We start from the raw sequence: 22,030 nt of genomic DNA, 5'->3' as shown, positions 1-22,030 counted from the left end.
AAAAACAAGTAAGTCTTTTCATTAAAATTCCAGGAAATCTTACACAGTCCTTAAAGTATTTGGGATAATTTGACAAAGGATGTGATTCTAAAGTTTCCAGAAATCTGTATTCAAGAGCTCTTTTTCGTGGTCTTTCCATTATTTCTGGAACCTCCTAAAAGACACCATATTCTAGGACATTTTGTGCTTGTCAAGTTTTCAGAAACTGCATCAGTATTAAGCAGTTAAGTGTGGAAATGATGTTAGTTATAGTTACATGATTGACAAGAAAGTTTGTTCATTTCTGTGGTCTACAATTTATCATGGAAACAATATAATGGATAGCACATATTTTGGCATATTAGAATTTTAGGAATTTCATACAATTTTCAAACATATATTAACATTGCCTAGAATACAATCCGAAGAAAGTCAAATATTTCTTATTTTGACAGTGCTCCTCATGTAACAACATGTCAAATAATTCCATATACATCTCTTTTGGATTTTTCAGTGCCTTCTTTTGCATTCCAAATTAAGAAGTCAAAAAGACTTAATTTTGAAGATAAAATTGGATTTGGGGAAGTGTATCAAATATATTAATATTGATATAAATATACTAAAGGCCTAAAACACTTGATATAAAATGGAATGCCAGGTCACAGTGAGTCATTCATTTAGCCAAAATGGTAACTCAAAAAACGTTTGAAGGCAAAAGCCTTTACTCATTGATAGAAGACTCAGCTTTTCAAGCAATGTGTGTCTTTCCCTTCTTTTTCCTGTAGTTTATTTGAGGAGAGAAAGAAATCTTTTTTATTCTTTAATATTATGTTAAAATCATATTCAAGAAAGAAAGCCAAATTTCACTCTTGCATTAGTGTACTGTTAATGTCAACTCAAGTTTTTAATAAAACCTTAAAGATGAATTCATCCAGTCTTCATCAGTTTGACTATAAGTTGAAATTCTTATAAGCTTTCGATAACCTTTTACAAATTTGTATTAAAACAAAATTCGTGCTCTAAGAAAGTCCTGTTTTGTTTTTATTCCAATGTTCAATTTATGGAAAAGCTGAAGAATACTCCTTTAAATTTAGCCAATGTGTTCACATGGTGTTTCTTTTACAAGATGACTATTTCACAAACCTTCCCCAACTTGCTCAATCCTTTAGCTTCATTCTATTTAAGTCAAAACAATTTTTAACCTTCTGAATGAAGCAAAAATTTACATTCTAATGCCTTATAATGTTTTACTGAAAGCACATTTCACTTTTTCCACAAAGCTTCCATGTAAAACTTTTTTCAGTAGTCTCAATTATATGTTACAATGTTAGCTCTTAGCAATTTTTTTTTTTTTTTTTTTTTTTTGGTGAAACACCTGTCAGGTAAGTTATTTTAATTTTGTACTAGGTATGGAGCCTAGGACACCAGACACAAGTGCATATAAAGTCTGACTTTTTCAAGCATAGCCAGGGAGCACGGCTAACTCCACATGTTCTCAGACCTTACCTAGAATCTAGTGACTCCAAAGCAGATAAGTTGAACGAATTTTAAAAGTCAAAAAAAGCAGTTTATTACTTTAAATCATTTTACAAACCTAATATCTGACCTGCCTAATTTAGAGCTAATGTCTTTATTTTAGCAATAAACTTTAAATCTGTCTTTATCTCTCAAATATTACTAAAGTCATATGAAGTAAAAGGTATTAGAGTTTTTATTTTTCTGAAAAAATTAATTTGATTTAAGCATTCATTATTTTAAAGGCAATTAGAGAGTTTTTTTTTATTTATAAACATCACCCACAACACCTAAAAATACACAAAATAGATCCAGTAGTGGTTGCTGACAGTGATAAATGTGTGGAATAGTTGGGGCTGACAAGCTTCACTGTGATATTCTTTTTTAGGTCAAATGAAATTTAAAGAAAATTTTATTGAAACTAAAACAAGCAGTGTTTTCAAATTTTTGCAATAAATGATAAGCAAACAGAAATACAAGTTACTATATTTTTAAGAGGAGGCAAGAAGAAGTACATGCCTATTTGTAATTGACCAGGCACAGAACACAAGAGACAACATGGACAAGTGTTTGTGTAGTGACTTCTTAAAAGAAACTTTTCCATGAAAGCCACCTGGAGGGCACTGCTACTCAGAGGAAAAGAGCTTGTGAGGAGTTGACTATTGTGTGGGTAGAGGTTGAGAAGAGAAGTCACAAAGAACACGTAAAATTATTACAGTGTGAAAATATCTGGAAAATGACAATGACTATTACTTCTCTCTTAGATTTCTTAGATTGCTGTACTTCTTATAGACACTTTTTTTTTTTTTTGAGATGGAGTCTTGCTCTGTCACCCAGGCTGGAGTGCAGTGGCAGGATCTCAGCTCACTGCCTCTGCCTTTCAAGTTCAAGCAGTTCTGCTGCCACTGTTTCCCAAGTAGCTGGGGCTGCAGTCATGCACCACCACATTCAGCTAATTTTTTTGTATTTTTAGTAGAGACTGGGTTTCACCATGTTGGTCAGGTTGGTCTTGAATTCCTGATCTGAAATAATCCACCCACCTCGGCCTCCCGGAGTGCTGGAATTACAGGCATGAGCCATCACGCCCACCCTGAACACTTCTTCAGTATTATGTAGTAACACTGTGTGCATGTGTGTGTGTTGTATATCTGTAAACATTAGAACTCATGGATTAGTCTAGATAAAAATTGAGAACTTATACATCCATCCCTCCATCGACTCTGTCACCCAAAAGAATCAGTTTACACTTTTTGGGAGAAGAAGAAACTTGGGTTTAGAGGCATGTTTCTTTTTAAATCTGGCGATTTTAGCATGATAATTATTTGACTTTTGGTATGCTACTCAACTTCTTTATATCTTACTATTCTCACAATAAGAAAAGGATAAATAATACCGTTGTAGAGTGTGTTTCAGAATTAAATGAGGTAATGTTTTTGGAGTTCCTGGCACTCGATATGTGACCAATAAAAAGTAGCTATTGCTATCAATTTTATCATTAATCATTATCTTTATTATTATCATTATTTATTAAGTAACCACTAGATCACTATAAGATATATGAGAAAATAATAATGAATTATTTTCTTATATTAAGTTGTTCAGGCAGAAACCTCTGTTTTCTAACTAATAGCTGATAATAGATCTGAACTACAGAGTTCTTATGGATGAGTCCCTTATAAGTAATGTTGAGTTTAGACTGCTATTTATATACAAAAATTTTAGAACAAATGCTAACAGTTGGTGATGTGTCCAGAATCGGCAGTCTTCTATTACTAGCTCTCAGCTTCACAAATTGACATCTCCACTAATTTGATCTATGCCCATAACCTTTTCCCCTTTAGTCCACAGAACAGTCTAAATGTTTGAACAAAGATTTCACACCAACCACTAAGTTTACAAGTGAACAAAGATATATTTATCATACTTTGAATGAGAATACTTCTTATATTATGGAATTTTTAAAATGTTCTGTGCCTGGGGCCCAAGCAACGATTTCTAACTACCACTTGGCTTCTCAGTTCCATTGCAATGACATACTGTAAGCAGTTTTAAAATTTAATTAACTATACTTAGCTTCTTAGAAGGCATTTGTTTTCTGCTTTTATAATAACCTATCTGTTATGAACCATGCCTTGTAGTTATCAAATGGCATCAACTCCCATAGTTAGTTCATTGGCACTCTCTGTCTGACGCACAAAGCAATGTAAGAAATAAGAAGACAAAACAGAACACCAGAAAAAGCCAAAATATTATTACTCTAAAGGTTTCTCACCACAACTCTGAGGGTGGAACATAATTAGATACAATAATAATAATAATATAAATTTATAAATCCTTACATTCTCCAATCAGCTAATCAACTTAGAAGTTAATATGCAGTATTTCCTTTCTTTTTGCAACTATAACAACACATCAGGAACAGGTAGCTTTAACTAGATTAGTTTAACAGAAAAGAATGAGAGAAGAACCAATAGGTACAATGAGAAATGACTATGATGAAAATGCCACCAATCTCATAGAAATAAAAAAAGATCCTTAGGAACTATTATGAACACCTCTATGCAGACAAATTTTTAAAAATCTAGAGAAAATAGATAAATTTCTGGAAACATACAACATCCCAACATTGAACCAGGAAGAAAGTGAAAACTTGAAAAAGACAGTAACAAATTTTAAAATTGAATCAGTAATAGAAAAACTGCCAACTAAAAAAGTCCTGGACTAGATGAATTCACAGCTGGATTCTACCAGATGTTCAAGGAATAACTGATATTAATCATATGGAAACTATTCCAAAAAAATGAGAAAGAGGGATTCCTCTCTAACTCATTCTAAGAAGCCAACATCTACCTGATACCAAAATCTGGTAGAGATAAAACAAAATAGTAAATCTTCAGGTCAATATCCCTAAAAAACATGGAGGCAAAAACTCTCAAGGAAATATGAGCAAACTAAAGCCAGCAACATGTTAAAATGCTAATTTGGCATGATCATCTGGGCTTTATTCCCAGAATGTAAGGCTGGCTTGGCATATGCAAATCAATAAATGTCATTCGCCACATAAACAGAATTAAAGGCAAAACCATATAACAATCTCAATAGACACAGAAAAACTTTAGATAAAATCCAACATTACTTGCTGATAAAATCCTTAACAGACATGATATCAAACGGCCATACCTCAAAACAGTAAGAGCCACCTATGACAAACCCACAGGCAGCATCATACCGAACAGGCAAACAATAAGCCATTTTCCTTGAGGCCTGAAGCAATGCAAGAGCGTCCACTCTCACCACTCCTATTCAGCATAGTACTGAATGTCCTGGCCAGAGCAGTTGGGCAAGATAAATAAATAAAAGTCATCCAAACAGGAAGAACACAAGTCAAACTATCTCTCTTCACTGTGATATGATTCTATATCTATAAAATTCTAAAGACTCTGCCAAAAGGTTCCTTGAAATATCAAATGATTTTAATAATATTTCAAGATACAAAATCAATGCATAGAAATTAGTAACATTTCTGTACACCAATAACATGCAAGCTGAGAGTCAAATAAAAAATACAGTAGTCACATATACAGCAGTCACAAATAAAATGAAATACCCAAGAATGTGGCTAACCAAGGAGGTGAAAGAGCTCTTGAAGGAGAACTTCAATAGGATCTTCAGATTCAATGTTATTTCTTATTAACCTACCAACATAATTTCTCACCTAATTACAAAAAATATTCTAAAACTCATATGGAAGCAGAAAAGAGCCAGAATGGCCCAAAGAATCCTAAGCTAGAAGAGCAAAGCTGGAGGCATCATACTGCCCCACTTGAACATATACTACATGGCCGAAGTGACCCAAACAGCATGGTGGTGACACAAAAACAAACATGTAGACCAAAGGGACCAAATAGAGTACCCGGAAATAAAGCCACACACCTACAACCACCTGATCCAACCAATGGAGAAAGGACTCTCTATTTAATAAATGATGCCGAAATAACTGGCTAGCCATAAGAAGAAAGAAACTGGATACTCCCATTTTACCATGTGCAGTAATTAACTCAAGATGGATTAAAGATCTCTAACTATAAAAATCTTAGAAGAAAATCTGGGAAATACTCTTTCTGACATTGTCCTTGGCAAAGAACTATTGGCAAATTCCCTCAAAGCAATTGAAATAAAAAAAAAAAAATAACAAGTAAGTAGTACTTAATTAAAGAACTTCTGCACAGCAAAAGACACCTGTTAACAAGTAAACAGATAATCCACACAATGAGAGAAGATACTCACAAATTATGCATCTGATAAAGGTCTGAGACCCAGAATCTGTAAGGAATTTAAATCAATAAGCAAACGAACAACAAGAACAAAGAGAAAAACAAAACAAAACAAAACCAACTCTATCAAAAAACGGACAAGGGATATGAACAGACACATCTCAAGATAAGTTATATTTAAAATACTATGTTATGTATTTATCATAAACATTTATATTTGAATATATTCTCATTATTTGCTCTATTATATACTATTTAATTGTATGTAATATACATTATGTGGTGTGTGTGTACATGTACGTATATACATTACATATTCTGTATTGTCAACCTATGAAGTAGGGAAGGTAGGTGTTGTGTCTTGTTTATAAGTGAAGAAATAATATAAAAGGGAAATGACTTTTCTAAGGCTAGAAACTGTTGATCTAGGGCTCAGTTATCTCTGTAATTAGTTTGATGTATTTTTTCCTATTGTATTATCTTGCAATTACTTAAGGAATTCTAACTAATTTAATCCGTCCTGCAAGAGTACACAAATGAAAACTGTTACTTAAATTTAGATTTCTACAGAGCTCTAATACCTCAAACCTCACATCAGTTCTGTGAGGTAGATTATTGTCACTTTCCCCAGTTAGAGATGAGTAAAACATAGAGATTAAAGCAGCATTCAAAGTTAGGCTAATCACCTCTTCGTATGTGTTGAAATCACTATCTATGAGCTGTGTGATCTTTTTCAAGTTACTTTATTACTCTGAGGCCTATTTTATTATTTGTAAAATTAATGAAGTAATAGTACATAAGTTAACTGATGTCCATAATAATTGAATATGTTTAATGTGCTTAGAAAATTATCTGGAACAGAATTAGTTGTTTTAATAAAGATTTATTTTCCTGGCTTTTAAGTCAGTATCTCTCATGTATTCATTAATAGTAAACAGTAACATAATATATGCATTTTTTCAAAAAATCAAAGGTATGTCAACTAACCTTATCTAGTCCTTTAGAGTAGCTTGTGCCCTGGAGAAAATATCATGTCAACTCTGAATTCTGTCTATAATGGGTCCAGTTTTCAATACATAAAACTGACATAAATTAAGCCTGACACAGTTAAAATTAAAAACCAATGTGAGGCAACATTATATTGTAACTATCAACTTCTCTAATAACTAAAGAGATGTTTCAAATAATTAATATGTTTACTGTTAATAAATACTTTTGGGGTCTAAACCCACGAGGCTGTGGGGTTTCCAGTTCCAGAACTGAGCACCCAGTTTCAGAATCATCCCAGCGGACACTCTCCGCTCCGAGAAGCTGCAGCAGCCGGTGGGTTTGGTATCACCAGTGAAGGCTGCAAAAAGGCAAAGATGACAGTGTGTCTCTTCCTCTCAGAGCTCTGTACCACTGAGGTACAATCCTGTTGCCAATCTGAACACAACTATAGGAAGTGGCTGGAGACAAGGTCCGAAGTCTTGTTTAGTCGGGAGGAATAAGAACAGAGACTTGCTTTTAGAAAAGTCTGGCCATGTTTCTGTAGAGCAGCTGTGCAGTGCTGAGGGTTCACTTCAGCACCTGGTTGCCTCAGACACTCTGAAGCCCCAAGATTGAAATGGCTGAGTGGCCTAAACAGCAAAGATGACAGTCTGGTCCTCCCCCTGGAAGCTCTGACTCAGGGAGGCATTGAAACATCTGTCAGCCAGAGAACAGCATTGAAGGCAGCCAGATAAACTTGTTGAAAGGCTCCACCCAGGAATTAGAAATGTGGTTGGGGACTGACTTAAACAAGAGTCTGGCCATGTTTTTGCAAGGTGACCCTGCTGTGCTACCACTTCGAGGCCTGTTCAGCTTAAGCTATCCAAAGCCCACAGGTCAGAACAGCTAGTCACCCAAACAGCAAAGTTGGTGGCCCGCCCCTCTCTGTGGGAGCTCTGTCTAAGGAATGTCTCAAATCTCCATTGGCCACGGAACACCTGTGAAGGTAGCTGTAAGCCCCAGGTGGAAGGTCCTGTTCAGTAAGAAGGAACAGGATCAGGAGCCTGCTTACAGAAGCAGTCTGGCCATGATTTGGTAAAGCAGCTGTGCTGTGCTGCGGGAACTCTTCTGCCCCTGGTGGGTTTGTACTCTCCAATGCCCGCAGGCTGGAATAATTAAGTTCCTCCAACAGGATAGATGACAGCCTGCCCTGTCTTTTCTCTCACAGTTTATCTTGTGTGATGGAGCTGAATTTTTAGGCTGTTAATTTTACAATAAGCATGACAGTTGTTCAGAAAGAATCTTGCTGTTCTCTTTCAGGTTAGATGTATGAGAATTCATTGTCTCCTGTAAATAAACCTGTTCAGGTTTTGTTCTCTGGAAAGAAGTTTCTTTCTGCTATCTGGCTTTGGTCACAGCCATGTAGAGCAGTAGCCAGTCTACAATGACATGATTGAATTTCCATTTCCAGTGTTTCCTAGTTGTGTCTTACATTCTCCAATTCAGAACTGACCATTTTATTCTTCATTGTCAAAATGCTAAGCTGTTCACTGTCCTTAAATACTGTCTTTGTTCATTCTTCCTTATCCAATTTTATAGCCTTTAGAACATTAGCATTCTTTCCTTTCACACTTTCAATGTCCTCCAAAAATTTCTTTGCCCTTAGGCGGATGGATCACGAAGTCAGAAATTCGAGACCAGTGTGGCCAATATAGAGAAACCTCATCTCTACTAAAAATTAAAAAATTAGTCAAGTATGGTGGTGTGCATCTGTAATCCCAGCTACTCAAAAGTTTGAGGTTGGAGAATCATGTGAACCAGGAGGTGGAGGTTGCTGTGAGCTGAGATCATGTCATTGCACTCCAACCTGGGCGACAGACAGTGTGAGACTCTGTTTCAAAATAAACGTGTGCATGTGTGTGTGTGTATGTGTATACACATATATATATACGTATATAGGTGTGTGTGTATATATATATGTATATGTGTGTTTGTATATTTATACATATATGTGTGTGTGTACACACACACACACACACACAGATGTATATAGTATATTGTGAAGAATTTACCCTATGTTGTCTGATGCTACTTCAAGTGATCCTCCAGAAAATCACAGTTATGTCTGTGGTGTAAACATGTAATACAAAAGAAGCCTTTAATTCAAAATATGAATTATAAATCACATACGACTTATAAAGTTTTTCTTAGAAATCATGATATTAAGGAGGATCCAAGATGGCCAAATAGGAGCATCTCTGGAGTGCAGTTCCCAGCGAGAACAGCGCAGAAGGTGAGTGCTCACTACATGTCCAAACAAGCTTTCACTGCCCACAAACCAGGAGATTCTTGAGCAGAAAAGCACCATGAGTTTTAATTTCAGTGCTTTCAGCCAGTGCTGGGTCAGCACAAAGAAACTCACAAAAGTTTGGGTGGCCATTTCAATTGGTGCCTGGAATGCCTGGGAGACAGAGCTGCCCATTCAATAGAAAGGGAGGGAGCTGAGACAGGAAACCAGGTAATCTGGCTTGACGGGTACCACCCCCATGAGACAAGAAATCTGAAACACTCTGGATTAAGAGTTTCACAACAAGCACAGCTGGAACTGGGATGGCCCAGCTCCGTGGGGGGAAGGGCATCCCCTACTACCAAGGCAGTCTGCCACTACCAATGCAGACTACTTCGTGCCAGGCAGGGAATCTATGAAAAAAGGCAACAGCACTACAGGAACTTATAAATAAAGCTGACCTTCCTAGGACAGAGCACCTGGGAAAACAGGAAGTTATGAGTTCAGCTGCAGCAGACTTAAAGGTACCAGCCCAGCAGCTCTGCACAAAACAACAGAACTCCCAGCACAGCACTTGAGCTCTTATAAGGGACAGACTGTTTCCTCAAGCAACTCTCTGAGCCCCATATACCCAAAAAGACACCTCATAAAGGAAAGCTGAGGCCAACATCTGACGGATACCGTTCTGGGATGAGAATAGCAGAGGGAGAAACTGTCAGCAACCCTTGCTGTTCTGCAGCCCCACGGGTGATTCCCAGGTGAGTGGGATCTGGAGTGGACATCCAGTGATCCTGCAGCAGAGGGGCCTGAGTGCTAGAAGGAAAAGTAAGAAGGAGAAAGAAATAGCTTCAACATCAATAAAAAGGATGTCCACTTACAGATCCCACCTGAAAGTCACCAAGTACAAAGACCACAGGTAGATAAAGCCACTAAGATGGGAAGAAACCAGTGCAAAAAGGAAGAAAATACCAAAAACCAGAAGGCCTCTCCTCCTCCAAGGGATCACAACTCCTCACGAGATAGGGATCAAAGATAGATGGAGAATGAATCTGATGAATTGATAGAAACCGGCTTCAGAAAGTGGGTAATAACAAACTTCTCAGAGCTAAAAGAACATGTGCTAATCCAATGCAAAGAAACTAAGAACCTAGAAAAAAAGGTTAGATGAAACGCTGACTAGAATAAACAGCTTAGAGAAGAACAGAAACAACTTGGAGCTGAAAAACATAGCACGACAAGTTCATGAAGCATACACAAGTTTCAATACCTGAATTGACCAAGCAGAAGAAAAAATATCAGAGATTGAAAATTAATGCAATGAAGTAAAATGAGAAGGCAAGAATAGAGAGAAAAGAGTGAAAAGAAGTGAACAAAGCCTCCAAGAAATATGGGATTATGTGAAAAGACGTAATCTGCTACGTTTGATAGGCATACCTCAATGTACAGAGAGAATGAATGCAAGCTGGAAAATGCTCTTCAGGATATTATCCAGGAGAACTTCTCCAACCTAGCAAGGCAGGCCACCATTCAAATCCAGGAAGTATGGAGAACACCACAAAGATATACCTCAAGAAGAGCAACCCCAAGGCACATAATCGTCAGATTCACCAGGGTTGAAATGAAGGAAAAAATGCTAAGGGCAGCAAAAGAGAAAGTCCGGTTACCCACAAAGGGAAGCCCACCAGACTCACAGCGGATCTCTCCACACAAACCCTACAAGCCAGAAGAGAATGGGGGCCAATATTCAACATCCTTAGAGAAAAGAACTGTCAACCAAGAATTTGATATCCAGCCAAACTAACCTTCACATTTGAAGGAGAAAGAAAATCCTTTATGGACAAGCAATTACTGAGAGATTTTCTCACCACCAGGCCTGACTTACAAGAGCTCCTGAAAGAAGCACTAATCAAGGAAAGGAACAATCAGTAACAGCCACTCCAAAACTGTACCAAATGGTAAAGACCATCAACACAATGAAGAAAATGTGTCAACTAAAGGACAAAACAACCTACTAGCGTCAAAACGGCAGTATCAAATTCACACATAATAAAATTAACCTTAAATGTAAATGGACTAAATGCCCCAGTCAAAAGACATAGACCTCCAGATTGCATAAAATGTCACAACCATCGGTGTGCTGTATTCAGGAAACCCATCTCATATGCAAGGACACATGTAGGCTAAAAATAAAGGGATGCAGTGTCATGCAAATCGAGAGAAAAAAAAAAAAAAAGCAGGAGCTGCAATCCTAGTCTCCGATAAAATGGACTTTAAATCAACAAAGATCAAAAGACACAAAGAAGGGCATTACATAAAGGTAAAAGGATCAATGCAACAAGAAGAGCCAATGATCCTAAATATATATGCATTCAATACAGGTGCACCCAGGTAGCACCCAGGCACACAAAGCAAGTTCTTAATGACCTACAAAGAGACTTAGACTCCTACATAATAATATTCGGAGACTTTAACACTCCATTGTCACTATTAGAGATATAATCGAGACAGAAAATTAACAAGGAGGTCCAGGACTTGAACTCAGATCTAGACCAAGCAGACCTAATAGACATCTACAGAAATATCCAACCCAAATCCCCGGAATATACATTCTGCTCAGCACCACACAGCACCTACTCTAAAATTGACCACATAATTTGAAATAAATCACTCCTAAGCAAATGCAAAAGAAAGGAAATCATAACAGTCTCTCAGACCACATGCAATCAAATTAGAACTCAGAGTTTAAAAACTAATTCAGAACTGCACAGCTTCATGAAAACAGAACAACTGGCTCCTGAATGTCGACTGGATAAACAATGAAATGAAGGCAGAAATAAAGATGTTCTTTGAAACAAATGAGATCAAAGACACAACATGCCAGAATCTCCGGGACACTTTTAAAGCAGTGTCGAGAAGGCAATTTATAGCAATAAATGCCCACCTGAGAAGCGAGGAAAGATCTAAAATCAACACTCTATTGAATACTAAGTGATGCAACCTTTTGGCTTCCCGCTCCCTCCCTCTTTCCCCCTTTGTGTCGCCAGGCTTCCCAATTGTCCCTTGACTCTACTCCCTCTTTTTTGCCCTCCTGGGCCCCCGCTGTGGCCCGGGACATCCTCCTGGGGGCCCGCCGCTGCAGCACCTCCAGGAAGCAGCATCCCACCTCTTCCACCTGGCCCCAGTCCCACTGAGAGCCCCGCTCGGGCTGGGGCAGGATGGGACGAGACCGACTCTGAAGGAGCAGGCACGTGTTTCCTGCAGTCCCGGGGGTTTTCCCGCTCCTGAAAGGCCCAGGCAATTCAATTCACCCATGCGGCACCTCCGCAACTGTCCAAGCCCAGAGAAGGAGCGGGCAGGGGCAGCGGGTCGTACAGAGGCCAGCCATAATCTCCAGTCCAGAATGCATGGGCTGCTTTCTCTGGGGGAAGGAAATTGCCTTCTTAGCCAACGGGAAAACCGACTCTGTGTACCTGGATTCCCGTTGCCACGGACTTCGTGTAAACTCCAGTCCCAAGGACTAGAGAGAGACCCAGGCCTCAGCAGGTGCACAGGCTAGGAGCCACTGCCCCCGCCAGATGGAAGGGCACACTCTACAAATCTCGGGGCCCAGGGCAGCAAGAGGGCAGAGAGGAACCAACCAAGAAAGAGCCCTAGGAAACGCACTCCCAAGGCCACCAACCAAACCAAGAAAATACGTTTCTTAGGACTCCATTGCTCCTCCCACATTAGGCAACCCTCTCCTCCGTCTTGGCCTGGCCCAAGCACCTTCACCCTGCCCCAGCCTTCTCACAGGGGCCCTGTCTGCCAGAGCACAGCCTCCCTCTGCAAGGCTCTAAGGCTCTCATTCTCTAGCTCCCTCACCCTCCCTCTTTCACGTCTTCTTGCTCCACCTCGAGCTCTTTCTGTCCCCTTCTCTCTTCCACCTCCCTCTGTCTCTCTATTGCTCTCTCTCTCCCTCCGTTTCCATCTCTCCATCTCTCTCCCTTGCTCTCCTTCAAGCTGTGTCTGTGTTTTTGTCTGTGTGTGTCTGCCTGCGCACATACACCCGCGTGTGGCTGTGTGTGGGAATGGGTTTGCTCGTGGTGGTGGTGAGGTGTGTCTGGGTGTCGCTCAGCCCCTCCCTCCCGGGACCAGACTGCAGGCTGTAGTGCCAGCTCCTGGCAGAGGAGGTCCCCACCCCTACGCCCCCTTGTCCACTGCCCGAGTCCTCATCAGGACAAGCGACAGTGGTAGGGGCGTTGTGGGGGGGGGGAAGGCCCACGGCGCTGAGCCAGCTGTTCGCCCCTGGGCAGCCCTGGCAGCTCTGGGCAGGTGGGTCAAAATGGGGGTTTTGCAGGAGGGGTGGTGTTGGATCCAAAACAATCCCTCCGCGGCATGGCGTAGGACCAGATCACGACCGTGGGCACTGGGCACTGGCGCCCCGAAGCACACCCCATCCTTAGCGGGCTGATGTGGTGCGTGCTCCAGAGCACGGACGCCAGAGGGAAGAGCTGGAGCCTCCGCGGAAGGGAGGCCTAGAGAGCGCCGAGCCTGGGCCTGGGACTGAGGTCTCTGGCACCCCACGCGCAGCAGGTCCGGCCCTGGCCTGGCCTCCAGCAATGGTAGGAGGATGGGCGAAGCCAACCTAAGGGCAGGACAGCCGCCAGAAGCGCTCTGGCCTAGGGGAGGAGAACAGCCCAGCCCCTCGCGGGGCGAGTGGCTCCGGGGTCGCCAATCCAAGCCCCTGGGCCCCGGGAATGGCGGCGATGCCTGGAGTCCAGCAGCTGTGGCTGGGCCAGGTTCTTGTGGCAGCTAGGAGCCACTGACGTTTTCTAGTGCCACACCACCCGGAACACGCCCCAATGCACCAGATCGCATCTGATCCCGGAAGCTAAGCAGGGTTAAGCCTGGGTAGTACTTGTGTGGGAGATCGCCTGGGAATACTGGGTGCTGTAGGCTTTTGGCTTTTCTCTCCCTCCTTTTTTCCCATGCCTTCTAACCTACCCTTGACTCTGCTCTGCCTTTTTCGTCACGGGCATCTCCCGCCGCAGACCGAAACCTGGTGGGGGTCCAGAGCTACAGCTCCGCCAGGCAGCAGCATCTCACCTCTTCCACCTCCTCGATGCCCCACCAGGAGCCCGGCCTAGCGGATCGGGATGGGCCGAGACCCCATCCAAGGCACAAGGGCGAGTGTCCTGCCGTCCTGGGTGTGTACCCGCTCTCGGGACACCCAGCAATTCAATTCTCTCATCTGTGCCACGGCAACCATCCAAGCCAGGTGAAGGGACAGGCAGGGGCAGAGGGTCCAACAGACGCCTGCGCTCGCGTGCCCCTGTGGGTCTGTGTGTGTGTCGGGGGTGGGTTTGCTCCTGGTTGTGGTGGGGTGTGTCTGGGTGTCCGTCAGCCCCTCTTCCAGAATCAGGCTTTAGCTAGCGCCACAAAAAGCAGGGCCCAGCCACCCAGGTCCCCAGGGGCCGGGTTCTCCTAGAGACAAGCGACAGTGGTGGGGGCATTGTGAGGAAAAGGGCCTGCGGGGCTGGACAGGCTGTTCCCCCTGGGCAGCCCTGGCAGATCTCGGTGAATGGGGCAAAAGAGGGCCTTGCAGGAGGGTTGGGGGGATCCAAACAAATTCCTCCGCAGCAAAGCAGGAGACCCGAGAGGATCCAAAGACCGTGAGCCCTGAGCTCAGAGCACAACCCGTCCTGAGCGCCGCATGTGGTGGAAGCTCGGGAGCTCCGGAGCGGGAAGAAGGCCTGGAGGGTCTACAGAAAAAAAGCCTCCCGGAGAAGCCAGAGCCTGGGCAGGAGACGGAGGCCTTTGGCATCTTGGCACGGCAACAGGGCTACACAGTGGTGGCCGCCTGCTCCTTCTCCAGCCGGCGACCATTGGAGGCCCCTGGAGATCACCAGAAGGCGCAGTGGGGTGCTGGCAGTGCTCAGATTGTAGGAGGGGAGAGCATCCCGGCCGCGGGGAGAGCTGGAAGGTCCCTGATCCGAGCCCTGAGGCTTTGGGGTGGCAGTGACACTTGGAGTATGGTGGGCATGGCCACATGGGGCTCTTGTGGCTGCCACGGTGCACACCTGGCATCTCTGGCCAGACCACCCTAAAGGTGCCGGGTCTTCTCTGATCTCGGAAGCTAAGCAGTGTTCGGCCTGATTAGTACTTGGCTTGGGAGCCCACCTGGGAAAACCGGGTGCTGTCGGATTTTGGCTTCCCACTGCCTCCCTCCTTTCCCCTTTTGTCGTCTGGCTTCCAACCACCCCTTGACTCTGCTACCCCTTTTCCACCCGCCTGCTCTGCCGCCTCAGCCCAGGACCTCTTAGTGGGGGTCCACTGCTAACTGGCCGCCAGGCAGCAGCATCCAACTTCTTCCGCCTTGCGGCAGCCCCACCAGAAGTTCAGCACCAGCCTCGACTTGGCGGGGCAGGCTGGGACCCGATGAAGAAAGTGCAGGCGCAGATTCCCAGCCACTCCTGGTGTCTACCTGCTCCTGGGATGCCCAGGCAGTTCAATTCACTCATCTGGCGCCACTGCAACCATTCAAGCCGGGTAAAGGGGCGGGCAGGGGCAGCAGTTTCCACAGATGCCAGCCAAGACCTCCGCTCCAGAACGCATGGGCTGCTTTCCCCTGGGAAAGATTACTGCCTTAGCTAGCCACCATGAAAAACCCTCCCTGTGCACCCGAATTCCCATTGCCACCAGCTTCGTGTAAACTTCAGTCTTGAAGACACAAGAGACAACCAGGCCTCAGGGCCTGTGGTCATGCTCTGCGCCGTGGCTCTCATGAGGACTGGCACACTCTACAAATCTCGGGGCCCACTGCACCAAGACGGCAAGGAGGAGCCAATAAAGCAAGGATCTATAAAACGCACCACCAAAGCAACCAACCAATCCAAGGAAAAACATATCTCGGGGCTCCCTTGGTCGTCCTGCGTGGGCAGCCCTGCCACTCTGTTCTGGCCCGGCCCAAGCACCTTCCACCCTACCCAGCCTGCTCAAAGGGGCCCTGTCTACCAAAGCAGAGTGCTCCTTCTCCAAGGCTCTATGCTCTGGTTCTCTGGCTCCTCACCTTCTCTCTTTTTCTTCCCTCTCCATCTGGCACACTCTGTGGCATCTCCCTCTCTCCCTTCCCTCTCTTTCTTTCTCTATCACTGTCTCTCTCTCTCCCTCCATTTTTATCTCTCCATCCCTCTCTCCCTTACTCTCTTTCAAGCTTTGCCTGTGTCTTTTTCTTTGTGTCTGCGTGTGCACCTGTGTGTGTCTGTGTGGGGGGGGGAGGAGGGTTTGCTCGCGGTGGTGGTGGGGGGTGGGGGGTGTCTGGATGTCCATCAGTCCCCTTTTCCCAAGATCAGGCTGCCTGCTCTATTGTCAGAGCTGGCGTCGAAGTTGCGGTGATAGTCTCACACACGCCGGCGTGTGGATCTCTTTAATTTTCATGTAGGAAATTAGAGTGAAACCACAGAGAATGATTACTGTTTCCCTGCAGCACGGGGAGTTTCCAATATGGCCTGTTTGGAAACTGGAAAAGGGAGCACTGGCACAATGCTGATTTTCCACGCTTCCCTGGAAGTCTCTGTGTCCCCACAGAGCTCGGGGAAATAGTCCACAGGATCGCTTCTTCTCTCCTTCCCTTCCTCCTTCCCTTCCTCCTTCCCTCCTTCCCTCCCTCAGTCCCCACTTTTTCTTTCCCTCCCTCTCTCCATCTCAGGGTCCCTCTATTCATCCCTCCTTTCCTCTCTCCACCCCTCCCTCCCTCTCCATTTCTCTTCCTTGCCCCATCTCTGCCTGCCTTCCCTCCCGCCTGGAAAGGGCTGCACCCGGGTTTGCGCGGGGTCTCAGGGTCTACGTTTTGCTGCCAGGCGCTTCACGGTGATGGCGAGCAGGCTGGTGGGACACTGCGGGGCGAGTGACGGTGGAGAGGGACGGCAGAGAAGGCGAGCTGCGGGAAAAAGAGCAAGCCAGGCTGCTGCGGGGTCTTGGTGTTTCGTGGGACTGGCGTCTCCGCCCATCCCACTGAAGACCGCAGCGGAAAAAGGGATGAGTCCTCTGCCTGGGCTGGTCCGGAAGCCTGGCCTGCTGTCTGTGGAGCCCTGTGACTCAGCTGGAGCGGGCCCAAGTTGTCCCACTGAGCCCGAGCCCAGCAGGCCGCCGTGCTGCGGGTCCTGGTTCCCCAAATCTGTTCGGGTGCGGAGCTCACTGAGGAGTCTTAGGGTGCGAACGCCACTTCCGGAGGAGCCAGCGCAGCGAACCGAAAAGTCCCCAGTGCCGGGGGAGGTTGGGAGATTTATTCCGCCTGCGAAGCCTGACGGGGCTGGAGCAGAGGGACGGCCTTTGCTCCCTGGTCACGAAAGTCCCCTGTGCGAATCCCGGACTCTGAAAGGCCGGTCTCTCTGGCCAGTTCCTTTCCGGTGGCGAATGCCTGGAAAGCGACCTTTCTCAACGGTTCGGAGGAGCCTGGCGGTCTGGGATTGGGCGACTGCCGTCCGCATTCACTGCCTTCTTCTGCGCTGCGCTTTCCAGGTCGGGGACCAGATGCCCGCCACCGCTGCTTCAGCTGGCCTGATCTCTCATTCTGAAACCAAATCTGGACCCTGGGCTCCGGAGTGCCTGTCCCTTGGGCCACTGTTCTCTGGTGGAGTTGCCTGGGTAGGGCTCCTTTCAAAGCACCTTCGCAGGGCATCCCTTCGGCTCTGGGTCCAAAGGAGTCTCTCCGCCATTCTCGGGCTTCCACGGGGACAGGGCTGTCTGCAGGCGTGGGGAGAGCCATCGCGGGGAGACCTGGCCAGAATTTCACGGTCAGACACCAGTAGAGAGACGCTGGTGGGCTTCCGTGCCCCTCAGTCAACCTTGGCACTGCACACAGGTCCAGCCAGGAGGCTGGCACCTCCAGCGGCTCCTATAAAGACTTACCGGCTCCCCCCCACTTCATGAATATACATGAACTCCGAGACCCTGGGGGCCCAGGTAGCCCTGCCTCTGAAGCGGAAAACCACAGGGCCCCAGGCTAGTGGGGTGGGTGAAAGTGGGGTCAGAAACGAAGGGGAAGGGGCGCTTCCGGGGCTGGCTCTCTGTGGTTCTCCAGGAACTCCACGGAAACTGGAAGCCTCTCTCTGAGCTCACACACGTTTGCAGGGAGAAAGCACCCTGGAAGTGTGGAATGCGGAAATGAACCTCCAAGACAGTCTTGAGTTTTTCCGGTCCTCTCTCCAGGAAGGCAGCAATGTTTACTGGTGTCGCGTTTGCCGTGATAGTCTCACACTCCAGGTGTGTGGGTCTTGCTCATTTTCACGCAGAAGCGAGAGTGAAACCACAAAGAGAAGTCTCCTGCATCACAGCCTGAGGATGGATTTCTCGCTGCCTTCCTCCCTCTGTCTCTTGCTGTCTTTCTCCCTCTGTCCTCCCCTTCCTCCCTCCCTGACTGCCACCCTTTCTTCCTCTCTCCCCCTTTTCTTCTTTCCATTGTCCCTCTCTCCTTTCTTCTCTCCATTCCTGCCTTTCTCTGTCTCTGTTACTCTATCTCTATTTTTTCAACATTATATGATCCAATCATGTGTGTCAACTTTTTTTAACAATAAAGTTTATTTTCATTAATGTATGTACATTGTTATTTAGACACCTTATTTATGTGTGTGCATTTGTTTATTAGATGTAAATCTATTTCAGATTTATTCAACAGCATAGTGTAAGCATAACTTTTACAAGCAGTGTCAACCCAAAAATTGCGTGACTCACATTACTGTGATTCTTTTCTATTGCAGTGGTGAAGAACAAAAGCTCTATATCTCCAATTGATATCTGTGTATTATCACTGAATTTGCCCCATTTACTGGAGGGATAGAACACTATTCCCTGAGAGCTGTGGGCTGTGGGGAGGTCAGGGTTAGGATGACGCAAAAGTGAAGATAAGACAGTCTCATTTTCACATCTATGGTAAATACAAATTCCATATGGAAGAGAGACAAATTATCTTAAAATTTAAAATTCCAAACAACATTAATGTTTATTTCATTATTACATTAAATGAAAGTTATAAAGCAACCAAACAAATAATACACTTACACAGTGAAAGATTGTATGTCAGTGTAAAATACAAGTACAATATATGTCAAATATAACAAAATATGCTGTATTGAAGTATATTATGAAGTCTTCATACTCTGTAACACAGTACGATCAATTGAAATGTGTAAAATACAATTTAATTTAAATTTAGGACGTTTAAAATAAAAATACATGAGGGAGGTGAAAAAATAAGTACAACCATTTACCATTTAATATATCTTGACTTAAATTGTACATAAAATATTAAAAGTAAACCAATTACATAGTAATTTTACTACAATTATATCAAACTAAAAATGTATAAACATTTTCCCACAGGTAATGCTAGTCTTGGTTTGTGGATATTAGGACTCCTTGGGTTCAGGCTGGAGGAGTAAGAACCTACAACCATTTCTGAATTAAAAGAGGAGCAATTTCTTGGTAAGGCAGTTCGTGCCTGTAGTCCCAGCACTTTGGGAGGCCAAAGCTGGTGGATCACTTGTGTTGAAGACCAGACCAACCTGGCCCACATGACAAAAATCTGTCTCTGCTAACAATATAAGGAAAAAAATTAGCCAAAACTCTGTCTTTACTAGCAATACAAGAAAAAAAAAAAATATATATATATATATATATATATATATATATATATATATATACACATGCCTTTAGTTCTAGCAACTTGGGAGGCTGAGGCATGAGAATTGTTTGAACCTAGGAAATGAAGGTTGCAGTGAGCTAAGATTGTGCCACTGCACTTCAGCCTGAGTAACATAGCAAGACACTGTCTCAAAAAAGAAGGCATATAATTTTATATTTACTTTCCTAAAATCTAAAATATGCAAATAATATGATTACATTCTCATATTTTCCTGATTACATATAAATGCATGACTGTCATCAGATATCCAAAAGGCACCAAATGTCTAACACGAAGTATAAAATCAGTCTGTAGCCTTAGCCCTCTGCAAAATGCAGGGCTTACCATTCTGAGTATATTGTTCAAGTTTCTTTTCTGTGACTGCTTCAGGTTCTGTCATGTATTAACACCGTGCATCTAAAATCGTCACTGCTGGTCATCTGGAAGAGTCTGAGAAGTAGCAGGTCCTTGTTCTCATTCCCAGAGCTGCATCCTCTGCTGAACAGGGTCAGGGTGCTTGCAGCTCAAGCCTCATCTGATCCACTGACAGTCTCAGTTATCTCCTGGCCAGGGATGGGGTGGACTTCTCTATCTAGGAATGAATCCCCAGGATCAGGAAGTGTGTCTGGGACAAGCCAGTCCTCAGCAGGGAAGGCATAAGCTCCCTGCATGGCCATGGCATAGAAGGTCTGCACATGAGCACACAGAGCCCCCTGGAGCTGAGTGAGCCATGTGAACTGCTCCCAGGTCAGTGGAGAATGGACGAGCTGTGCCCACACCTGGGCTAGGTCTTGATAAATAGCCTCCGACATAGCTCGCACGGAGGTCACCAAGCTTTTTCGAAGTGACGGTGGTTGAACTCCTAGTGCCTGAGACCTGTGCCGCTTGCTGTGTCCAGTGCGAGCCCTCGAATGTCTCCTATGGTGGGTATGACAGGTCTCCTGGATTTCACTGTTGTGCACAGCAGTGGAGGACTTTGACTTTTTTTTCATTGTTGAGCTGCACTCCTCTTCTGGACAGTTCCCTACAGAGAAAGCATGTGAGAGACTCGCCAGAACAGTTCCCACAGACCCTCATTTCTGGAAACTACTGTGTGCTCAGGTGAACCCCACTTGTCTCTCCCCCTGGAATAAAGTGAGGCTGAACCCCTTCTGAGTCCCCAAATATATTCTGGATGCTAAGATCTCAAAAATTTTCTTGTCACTAAGTAATTCCCTTCCTGCTCAAGCCTCGTATAAAAGTTTTCTAATTATTTGCCCATTGGGGCAAAATAAAACAAAACAAACACCACCAACAACAAAAAACACCAGGATCCTACCTGCTCTGTCTTGGCAGCTCTCCTTGGAACTGATTGTTCTTTTCCTGCAATTTCCCTGACATGAGCTGGACTCTGGTTCTGTGGATACAATGAGAGTTTGAGAAAGTGCCTCCAACTGAACACCCTGAAATTCAAAGTCCATCCTGGACACTCAGGAGCTCAGGTTACCACCAAACCCCACTGTTCTTCAGTGTCCAAAATCTGTACAGCTCTGGCTGCCAAGGAGCCCCCCGTTTCCTTGCCAGGGAAGCCTGTGGTGCTGCCCTGTCCTTTCCCACCTTGAAAGAGTCAGATCTTACCTGATCTAGCAGTGTTGTTTCCGGCTTTCAGCGTGGTTTTCTCAGAATTCTCCTCATTTGGATTGGGCTCCGATTCTACTGCAAAAGAAAGTTTAAGTAACTCACCTCTCCCTAGACAGAGTCCCATAGTCTGTCTCTGATGCATGTGTGCGGACAGTCTTCCAAGGGAAGCTCTTCTGCCAATGTCATGAATGAACACATTTCTCAAAGCCCTCTGAGGATGCTAAACCATTTCCCATCCCCAATCTCAAAATAAAACCCTAACAAAGACACACAGCTCGGTATCTCTGATTCCAGCCCTCCTTCCAGCCTCCATAGAAACAGCCCAAGGGCTTACCTTGCGTTTGTATGTCCTTCTCATTGGATTGAGAGGAGGCGGTGTTGTCTTTTCTTTTGAATGGTTTCTTCTCATCTGAGCCCTTTTCTGTAAAGGAGATCTGCTGGAAATGGGGCTGGACTGTGGAGCTTTGGATAGAGGAGCAGTGGAGATCAGAGTCTTCATTTCCCCTTCCCATGTTGAAGCGCAAGTGAAAGGTGCTCTCTCCTACACGTCCAAATGCGGAGTGTGGGTTAGCTGACTGAACTTGCCTTTTATACCTCCCTCGGCTGGGCGTGGCTTACTCTTATTGGCTGAACAGTTTTCTCCTTTCTATTACTTATTAGAGCCTCAATAAGAAGTTTCTTACTGTAGTTCTGCGGGGGACCTAGACACAGTTAAAGGGAGACATT

General features: G+C 44.5%; 1 protein-coding gene across 2 annotated transcripts; it reads right to left on the bottom strand.

The window, feature by feature from the left end:
* Positions 1 to 20,208: 20,208 nt before the first annotated feature.
* LOC141580414 (protein FRG2-like) lies at positions 20,209 to 21,816 on the bottom strand. 2 transcript variants are annotated; one of them, XM_074381512.1, is made up of 4 exons: positions 21,639 to 21,816; positions 21,302 to 21,379; positions 21,003 to 21,080; positions 20,209 to 20,708 (listed from the first exon to the last, which is right to left on the bottom strand). In XM_074381512.1, the coding sequence occupies exons 1-4, from the start codon at positions 21,814 to 21,816 to the stop codon at positions 20,209 to 20,211; spliced, it is 834 nt and encodes a 277-aa protein (XP_074237613.1). The 2 variants fall into 2 exon arrangements, with proteins under 2 accessions (XP_074237613.1, XP_074237614.1); XM_074381513.1 differs by having other exon boundaries at positions 21,302 to 21,376.
* Between the last annotated feature and the right edge of the window lie 214 nt (positions 21,817 to 22,030).

The sequence above is a fragment of the Saimiri boliviensis genome, chromosome 11, assembly GCF_048565385.1.
Source record: "Saimiri boliviensis isolate mSaiBol1 chromosome 11, mSaiBol1.pri, whole genome shotgun sequence".
In the NCBI taxonomy this organism is placed as follows: Eukaryota; Metazoa; Chordata; class Mammalia; order Primates; family Cebidae; genus Saimiri; species Saimiri boliviensis.
Note: the sequence above shows the minus strand (reverse complement) of the source record. Positions and strands in the feature narration are given on the sequence as shown.